The 10,387-nt window shown below is 41.2% G+C and overlaps 1 protein-coding gene across 1 annotated transcript; it reads left to right on the forward strand.

The window, feature by feature from the left end:
• Positions 1 to 338: 338 nt before the first annotated feature.
• LOC104274568 (neural cell adhesion molecule L1-like protein) lies at positions 339 to 9,717 on the forward strand (the record flags this gene model as incomplete). Its single annotated transcript, XM_009870236.1, has 3 exons — positions 339 to 444; positions 1,565 to 1,755; positions 9,595 to 9,717. Coding segments are annotated over 3 exons (420 nt in total), but the record flags the coding sequence as incomplete, so codon positions are not given.
• Between the last annotated feature and the right edge of the window lie 670 nt (positions 9,718 to 10,387).

The following is a 10,387-nucleotide window of genomic DNA, read 5'->3' on the forward strand; positions in this document are numbered from 1 at the left end:
CCTGCCGTACCCCGGAGCGGGTCTTAAGTCATCTTTGCCATCCGTGGATTTCCTGGCAAATTTATCCAGGATGGTGGCAGCAGCGTGTGTCTGGATGAAAAAGCCAAACATTGACTTCACCGCTGAATAAATGTGCTGGTCCACACCCTGTGCTTTGGCTTTAGCGTCGCCCCAGCTCTCCTCTGCCCCGGAGGGGTTGGTTTTGTGTTTTTTTTAAGGCAAGCCTCACTGTTTGCAGGAGTAAGGCAATCCTGGCGTTGTCCGTTTTGAAGAAAGGACCTGAGTGGAGCTCGGTTTTGCTTGAATGACTTTTTAACCCAGTGCCCCTTTGTGTTCAGTTACGCAGCTTCCAACAATCACGGAGCAGTCTCACACCCAGGTTGCCTACCCTTTCGATGAGGACTTTACAATTAAATGTGAAGCCAAAGGAAACCCACAGCCCACGTGAGTACTGCCTTCTCTCGGAGAGGCGAGCAGAAACTTGAGTTTTTCTTTGCCTTTGCCAAACGTTGGTCTGGTCCTGAGGAGGGAAGGAGTAGCTGATATCTGGTAACCTGTTCATAGAGCATGGGCTAAATCAGGAGTTGGTTTGCATGTCATTTCTGTTCTTTAGCCTTCTCGTCTTCTTTCTCTGCAACACAATTTAAACTTGCTTTGAGAAGACGTTATATTTCATGTCAAGATGATTTTTTCATTTTGAATTGGGCTCTGAATGGAGATGTGTAGCATGGTAACAAATTTCCTTTCTTTCGCTCTTGATTAGCAGGACAATGAAAAGTTTTCTGGTGTATTTAAATGTATGTGATAGTGCTGATTAGGTGACAAGAAACCATATTTCCCAACATACTGTAGCAAGGCAGGTTTACCAATACAGTGAAGTGCCAAAATACGTATTTCTGTTGGCATTTTATTCTCTTAAAACATTGCAAAATGTTAAAAAAATGCCTCTTCCGCTAAACGCATGTTATACTGTAATTGCCAACTGTCTCTGATTTTGCATCAGATTAGCCTCTTTTTAGTCCATCTGAGATTTCCAGATTCATAAACTATGACCGATACTTCAGCATTCATCAAAATCACACCCTGCTAGCGTCAAAAGTACAAGCGTTTCTGTGTCAAGACCAGGAGAAACTCAGTCAAGTCATCTCAGTTTCTCCTGAATTTAACCACGGTACCTCCTGTAGATGGTGAGAACATCTGTCAATCCGTACCAGCCAAAGGCACCCATTCTCCTACAGACACAGCTTTTTTGCAGACCTCTGGTCCCCTTCACCGTGTGACTCTTGCTTTCACAGATGGCTGCTCGGATTTATTGTCCTTGCCTTAAGCTCTGTATTCTTATTTCATGTCACAGTGAGTTATCCAAAAGTAACGTGTTCAATAGGAGAGACATGCCCACAAGCTAACACAAGTTATGGTAGCACAGTGGGCATTTTACCGTTCAACTCTCTCCTCTTGAGTCAAGTTTTTCTGTTTATTTTAATAGTGCACTGTTGGATCCGTATTTACGACGGTGTTTGTACCATAGTGCTGCCTGTTTTGTGACACTTCTATTCTTCTTCAGCTTTAACTGGACTAAGGATGGAAAACCGTTTGATTTATTATCTGACCCGAGGATAGTTGCGTCAAACAACTCCGGAACATTTGTGATTCAAAACCGTGGAATCATCACCAATTTTCAAGGGAAATATCGCTGCTTTGCATCCAACGGGCTGGGAACTGCCATGTCGGAAGAAATTGAGCTAATTGTTCCAAGTAAGGGCTTTTACTTTCCTTGCGGTTTGGTCATTGTTTCTTTCTAAGATGAAACCTGAGTTTTCTCACATTAAATGGGAAGGAACTACTTACTGAGGTGGCGTATGGTAAAACATGCCTGATTTTTTACTCAGTGAATACTAGGAGGGAAAAAACTCTATGTGCTCCCTGGAATGGTTTTATTTCATTCCTGGTTTTGAAGACAGAAACTGAAGCTGAATGCAGGAGTTCAGACAATTCCGACTCCTCTCAGGTTTCCAAGCGCTGACACTGACAAAGCATCACTTACCAACTTCAATTAATGCAAATGCAACTGAGTAGATTATGTGTATGTTTTCCCAGATACATTAATTTGGAAAACATTTATTATTTACCTTTGCTTTCTGAGTGTTATCTGTCCCACTTTGCCTCTAGAGGGTGGATAAGAGGGTAAATGAGTATAAACTTTTTAACAGCCATCTCAGGAGAGCTGAATGTTCAATGACAAAATTATTGTTTGCTTTGTCTTGACTATTTAAATGCCTTTATGAAGCACTTGCTTTGCCTTTGCCATAAAACCCATAAGAATTCCTTTTTGATTTGTGTTTGCTTAGAGACACTATTTGCTCATCATGCTTCCACTTCTAATACTTTTCTCTTTTTGTATAGAAGAAAGCATGAATATTGATGAGAGTTGTAGTCTGGTAAAATCTTTACCTAATCTGGGCAGAGACAATTTGTGAGCTGATGCCAGCACATTATGAAAATACCAAAATTAAAATATTTGGAGAGATAAGTAGAATAAAGAGCAGCAGAGTAGCTTTTTTAGTTGCAGTACAGTTAGTGAAAGATGTTAGCTGTTCATAAAAAATAGAAATAATGACATAGATCATGAAATAATATTAGAAATATACCAAAAATGTGGTGGGCAATGAAACAATAGGAAGTCATTGTCAGAGAAAACAAAATTGGTTTGAGTCAGATGTCTTTGGGGATGTGCTGTAAAAGACACTTTGTGAGTTTGGGAGAACTGAGTCAAATTTGGAGTAATCTCTCTAATACCAGAGAAGTTTCTGTGATAAAGAATTAGGAATTATGTGATGCTTTCCCTTTCCAAATATTTATTGGGAGGCAAATGCTGTTAAGAGTGATAAGACTGTAATATTTCAGCTTGGCAACCGTGACTGAGTGCCCAGAAATTGGGAGGAGAATATGGTCTCCATCTCAGAGCAAGGAAGATGAAATCAAAAGCTGGGGGGAAGGTGGGGAGAAATAGCAGTTTATTACTGCAAAATAGCAACCGATGCAAATATTTGAAAGCTCAAGGGGAAGTGATCCAATCAACTGTGAGTTCATTAGTCTGATGTCAGTAACATTCAGGGTTTGGTATAAATACTTACGGGGAGAAGATTAAAGACCTGGAACTGAATGAAAAATGAGCTCAAAAATATAGTGGGGAAAATTCCTGATGCTAGAAACTTGTCTTTCTGTCATTAGCCCAGAGGGAAGGCAGAGGACTAGATTTATAGAAGTGGGATGAAATTTATTGATACAAAGTCCAAGGTCCTGATTAGAACAACCGGCTTTGTACCAACGCGTTTGGAAGTAAGATGGGAAGATGGAGACACAATTGGTCTCAAATTCCCACTCCTGGTGGGAATAGAAAGGACGAAACTTCCCTGACTCTGTGGTGCGACAGGAGGAGAACGTGATATACTTGAGTGACACAGATGAAGAAGAGAATCAGCGGTGCAGTGGGATTTTTTTTCGGACTGAGAAGCACTCCAGGCATAGCTGGGGGTGGCAGAGTCGTGGTCACGTCAATCATAAGACACATGACAGGGGCTGGGAGTGTTCCTGGGAGAGGGCTGCTAAGGATGCCATATAAATATATTTTTATGAGTGCACAATTTATTCTCCTTCCAGCCTTATAGATTTTTTTTTGTCCTTGGGAAATGTATTTCATGTTGCAGAGTATTCCCTATAGCGGTGAGTTGGTGTTTGGTGAAGAATTACCAAGATGACATGTATTGCTCTATGGTTTAGTCTCTGCCAACTTGGAGTAGCTTTAAGGGAGTAGCTTTCCTGACTAAAGGAGAAGTGCACAAAGATTTAGGTCAGTAAACTGAGGTTTGCTGAGCTCTTGATGTAAGTTGGCTCCACAGGTAGGACCGGGCAGCTGGCACCAACTGGATTTTCAGGCAGGAATTGGAGAGGGATGTAGATACTCAGAGCTTTAGACAGGACCTAATTACTCACTTTGGAGCCTGGCCAGGGCGGTGGGGTTAATACAACGTCTCTTAAGCAAAGTGTCTCAGGCTCATTAATTTTCAGAGGAGTTCAAGACCTCAGTGTCGTGTTTCAGTGAAGGTATGTCACCTCCAGCAGCAGAATAGTCCAGTACTCCATTGCTACTGAACTAAAAAAGATGCATAGGGACAGAAAACAGAAACGAGTTGATGTCTGCATCTGAGATCGTATATACTCAAATATATATATATACTCAAAGCAGATAATTTTTACTTTTTGTGAAAAATTGTCTATACTAGCTTTAGGAAATATTAAATATACTGGAGTAGTTAGCAATAAATTAATTGGGGCAGGAATTTTCATGTTAATACATGCAAATTCCTAAATCCTTAACATAAGTAAAAGGTACAGATGAGATGTTAGAGGATTTACCCGACTCCCGCACCTTTTAAGGCGCATTTACTTTTATTCATACTCTTCTGGCATTGATCCTTTCATTTAAAGATGCAATGTAGACACTGCAAATTAAATCAGGATTCAGAGTAGTAGAAGCCACCTTTGATTTTCTAAAGTGCTGGATAGTCTACAACTGTGCTCCAGTGAAAGAGAGTTGCTGGTGCACAGATCCGCTGTAAATTAGGCAATCACCGACACAGAAGAGTTTGGGATAAATTACCTCTATTCACCCACAAGTTTTGAAGCAGAGACTGGTACATGTGAGATCACTACAAGCATTCATGATAATGATGCAGAGGTGGAAGTGCTTTGCCAGCTGTATTCAAGGCAAATGTAAGCTACTTGGCAAGTCACTACGCCAACGAAGTGAAGAAAAACCCAGCAAGTCAGACTTTTTTTCATAAATTACATTTACACTGCAGAAGAATGCTGGGTTTGTAAGGTTGCTGCTGAAAAGGAGAACAAAAGACTGTTTACTCACAGTTGTCATTCCAGGAAAGCAACAGAAATGTCAGCAGAAGTGATCATTAAATCTCACCTACATAATGAAAATACCACACCTCCCCTATATAGGATGACGTTAAGGAGAGTGAGGAAGAATGGAGTCTGAGGATCTGTCTGTGTTTGCATCGTTCACAAGGTCCAGATTGTTACAGGATACATGCAGCATGAAAATGAATTTAAATGGTGAGAACACAGGCTTCAGCTACCCTCCTCCTGTATTGAGGGAAGCTGAATTACTGAGCAGGCCTGATGCCAGAGGAAGGAGAAGAAGTATAGTTTAAACTTCTTTAATTAACTCGAGTGTACAAGGCTCCTCATGGTAGACTACATCAAGATTTATGCTCGGGATTTCTAAAGCCGCTGCTCCAAAAGTTCCGAGGATCTAACACAGTGAACAGAAAATTGTCCCGTGGCAGGCTGTGCTGTGCCAGTGAAGTTCTAGAATTCCCAAAGAAAGCAAAACCTACAGTAACAGTCAAAAAAACCAAAGGTGAATATTGTGAAATCATTAAAAGACAGTGAGCTGATGCTAAAATTAGGATGTCTCAGCAGCACCCTTTGGGAAGGTGTTCAGTATAGCCTTTGTGCAAGAGAAAACAAGACAGTAACTCGCTGAGACTTCGCAGGTGATGGGAATTAAATTTACACCCCTTGCCTCCTAAACCAGTGTCCTGTACCTTTGACAACTTTTCTGGCCATCTGAATAGTTGGGATCACTCTGCTGCCTACAATCATTGTTCTGGAAGCGGCAACAGAGAGAGATTTACACAGACCAAAAGGCCATCATTGATTCTCTGACAGCCAGACTTTCCTAACTTTTTCAATTAAATACAGCAATTAAAAAGAAAATCCATAAATAAGCAGGATCATCTCTCATAAACAGTTCAAGGGCTGCAATGAACATTACAGATTTAACTGCTGCTTATACTACGTCGATCAGAATATCAATTGATGCTTCAAGATGATTGCTGTGCGCAGGAGAACTTGTGGGCTCAGCGACATTTAAGTCACATTTAAGATTCTTTGATGTGTTGTGTGAGCTGTTCGCTGCCCAAGATATAGATCTGTATAATAAATCAGTCAGCTACCAGTTAAAGTGTCTGAGGAGCAGGGAATTTCCAGGATGTAGGAATTTTCTTGACTGTTTCCACTTTTCCTCACTCTCACATCTTTTAAGGATTCGTTTCCATGCAAGAACTCTTAAGAATATCCATGGTGGGTCAAGCTAAGTATCCGTCTAGCCCAAGACACATCTCCAGCAGCATCTACAGAGAACGCTATAATGTATAATGAAGTTTTCCTACAATAGTTTCCTCAAATGTTTGCTAACTGCTGATTTACCGTAATGAATTGACTCCCATGTTGCATCCTGCTGGGAACTGTAGTACCCCAACTGTGGTTGCTATGTTTCTGAATCTGTGCTATGTATCTGAATCTATCCTGCAGAACTCAAAGAAAGATTTTATATTGCATTGCATTGGTCTCTCTCCTGCTTGCTTTTCGTTGAGATACTGCATTTTCAGAACAGATAAGAAGTAGAAAAGAGTATCCCAGCCTCCTCTCTGAAACTTCTCATGGGCAGCCTAATTTGCCAGTGGTATTTCAACCTAATCTCAAGTACAGTTCAGTCATTAAACTTTGAGTCACCCCAGGGATTAAACAGAGCCTGGTTCCTTGCACAAATGACTCTGGACACTGATAATCTTCTATTTCTATGATTTACACGCTGTTAGAGCACTGTGGCTTTGTTTTTTGAAGGCGAAGCCTTTCCCAGGATTATTTTGAGAGCCTTGTATGTCACGGTCGGCTTTTGGAAGCTGTCTCCATAGCAGAAGCCAGGTGTGCAGTTCTTCATCTTCCCTATGGCTGTTGATCACTTGCATCGTGAGAGCTGTCCTGCTGGCCCTTCAACAAGCCTTTCCCAGAGTCAATAAATAACGTTCTTCTCCCCTGTATTATGGATATGTGAGAGGTAGCGCTTGGAGCAATGCTGGATTCTCTGTCCCCTCTCATTATATCTGTGTGTGGGGAATTGCATGAAAGATTGACATGACAGTTTTAATGGTATCACTGCGAAGAGATCAATTGGTTGTAAATTTTACAGTGTCCATGTGCTGCATTGATAACTCCATACAGTATTAAACACTTTCATGGTGCAATTAATTTTGTATGATGCTTTTCGAGCTGGATAGTTTCTGTGATCAGCCACAAATCAGTAGTGATTGATTCTGGAATATCTACTAATTAAAACAGAGGAACACGGAGAAAAAAAAAATGCCTACATATACTGAAGACCAATGTGCAAGAGCTGAAATCTAATGTAATAGCAGCTTCTTAATTTTAATAAATCTCTCCATGCAGAATCCAGAAGCAGTTATTATTCTAGTTTTTGAGACCAATGGGACCCCAGCAAGGATATATGCTTGTCAGAAGGTCTGGCTCAGGAATTTGTCATGAAAGTTGAGTTTTCCTCTCTTGCAGAACTTCACGGGTTCAAAACACTCGAAGCTACGCATCAAAAGGAAAAAATGAAAGCTTTTCCATGTTTTTCACAATGGAATAAGTGAAATAAAGCAACAGGGAAGAACCCAGAAGCCCTGACCACCTGTGGCTCAAGTGCTTGTTGGAGGTGGAGGACATCTGGGTTCAAATTGCTGCTTCCCCCAGTGAAGTCCAGAGGCAAACATCTGGGCCACACACTGGAGATGAATGTCTACACTGCACGCTAATGACACAGAGACCGTGATTTATCACTGTCTCCTGGTGAGAATTAATACATTTCTGTATAATTCTGTAATTATTTGCTACAGAAACTGACCGAGAAGACCAGTGGTTATGGCTCCCAGCTGGCATTTTGGAGACCCAGATTTAGCTGTGCCAAATGAGGCAAAAAATGTATTTGAACAAGTTTGTGATGTCCTTGATGAGTGATCTCACTATTAGTCTATTTTCCTGATCTCTTTGGTTTAGTCTGTAACCCCTTATCCTTGATCCAACTTTAAGAAAGTTTTGTTGAGGGTGATGTGCTTTTGGAAATAAGTAAGTGTTAGATCACTAAACTGTCTCTTTCCTGCTAGAGAATGTTCCACCTCTCCAGCAATCAGTAGATATGTTTTCCAGGGCTGGAAGACTGTAGATAATTGAACGTACTGGATTTGAATATATAATTCCCTTTGTTATCTGAAATATCACCTACAGAGTAGGTAATGCTCATTTTCTCTGTTTTGCCTCTCCTAAGAATTCATAACGTACTAATAATCCTTCTGGAGATAAAATCTATGTACAATCTGCATTCAGGCAATCAGCATTATTGTGATTGCTTCTTTTTCTTTATTTACTAATCCTGCAACGTTTAAAGTCGTCTTTGAGTCCTGGCACCGCCTTTCTCACCCTTCTCCTTCAGTTTTGCTCCTGCAACGTGACCCTGCAGGTATCCTGTGGAGCCACTGGGCCATGGATATTTCAGATGGTTTATTCACTGTCAAGAGTTCCTTTGAACACTGGGATGGCACTATTCACTGTGCCAGTTTGACTCTGCACAGCCCAGGATGCTTTCATTCCTTTCCATTTAATTGCTGATAATTTTACTGTCTAATGCAGTTGCCAGAACTGAAACTTTTGCTAGTTTGAACTTGCCTGAAACGAAAACAGAAGACGTCTGCCCTGAAACTGTCTTTAGCTAAATTTGGTTAAGGAGTGGTTATGTTTTGCAGACTAATTCCGTCACAATAATCTCTGAGCTGCAGCCTCCCAGTCCTTGGTCTGATGGAGGCTCCAGCCCAGCTCTGCTCCCCCTCTTTTTGGATGCATTCCGGTTGCTTTTTGGGCTGCCAAGACTGGCCAAGTTATCCATGTTTGCCAAGTGTGGTTCAAGCTTTGAACAATCTGCTGGCATTGGTGCCGATGCTCCGGGTGATGAAACAAGTCCTTGATCTCCATTCATAATTTAACCTATATTTAAACCCTAATAGTGCATCCCGTGTGTCCATTTGTGCATCCCGAAGGACAAGCTTGCTGAGAAGGTCTACACAGCAGAGCTTGTACACCCAAGGGGATGAGGAAGCAACATGGTCTTTAAACCAGACTTCTGCTTCATCTGATTCTTAAGACCGATAAGCATTGGGACAACTCCAGACACAAGGTGGAATAGCTGCCTGATGTCTGTCCTCACCTGCGTTGACTTGCACTGGCTTCTTGGGAATCACTTTTTAGCCAAGACTTCCCAGAACACGCTACACTCCCACACTAGTTTCTGATCTCCCAGAAATAGCACCTGGTCGTCTACGCCGATCTTAGCCTCAGGCTACTGGTTCTGTGGGGGTTCAAGTTGTCCCTTCCAGGCTTTGTACAAACAAAGGAGCTGTAGAAAGCATTTGAAAATAAATGCATTAAAATAAAGCCTCAGTAAAGCCTCCAGACATCACGAACGAGCCTTAAACACCAGTTTGCTTGGCTTTCAGTACCAGTTTCTGTGCACTTTGTGAATGAAGAACACTAGCGGAGATTTTCTGCTCTTAGTAAAATGCATTATTAGTGATGATGTTATGATGTTAAGTTTAATGTTTTACTGAGAACTATATTAAGGGGGAAGCAGAAGGGCAACATTTCAAAAGGTAGCAATAAAAGAGGAACTTCTTTGCTTTTGTGCAGCTGTGCCAAAATTCCCAAAAGAAAAAATTGAGCCCCTTGATGTGGAGCACGGCGATTCTGTGATTTTGCACTGTAACCCCCCGAAAGGCATCCCGCCTTTGCATATCTATTGGATGAATATTGGTAAGTAAACAATTTTTACACGATTCATATGAGGAGACTCAAAGCATTTGTCTTGCAGAGCAGTTTTATTACGGATTCATAATTGATGGGAATGGTAATTGTGCAAGTACGCGGGAGAGAGATCTGGATATTGAAAAACAAAATTGAAAAATGGAGACCGGAGGCATGTTTTTCCATAACACAAAGTTAAATTGTAGAGTGCCTTGACACAATATATGATTAAATATAAGGTATCAGAAATCTTACATATCAGCAAATGAGTCTACCAGTAAAAGGACTACTGCAGTTACAGCAAAGAGGATAAAATATGTCAATCTATTATTTTTATCGTTACTCTTTTCCCCTTTCATAAAATAATGGTTGACTTAAAATACTAAGAAAAAAACCAAAAACCAAACCTGTCAGGTATGTGTAGTTTCTCGTGGGTTTCTGTCACGCTATTCTTCAGCATTTGCATTCTGCAGGAATTTCTGGCTCTCGGGAAGCAAAATAACTGGGATTGCCTCCACGACATGAAGGGTTTGTTTGTGATGCTGACCAAGTAGTTACAGAGACAGGCTGCCAGATTAAACCTCTGATCTTCTAAGGCAGCCTCTCTACTCCTGACACACGTACTTAGCACCGAGCTGCGCTGGGCTGGATCAGCGACGAGACAGTACAGTGGCCGTAG

Source organism: Apaloderma vittatum, unplaced genomic scaffold (genome assembly GCF_000703405.1).
Source record: "Apaloderma vittatum isolate BGI_N311 unplaced genomic scaffold, ASM70340v1 scaffold40495, whole genome shotgun sequence".
NCBI lineage: Eukaryota > Metazoa > Chordata > Aves > Trogoniformes > Trogonidae > Apaloderma > Apaloderma vittatum.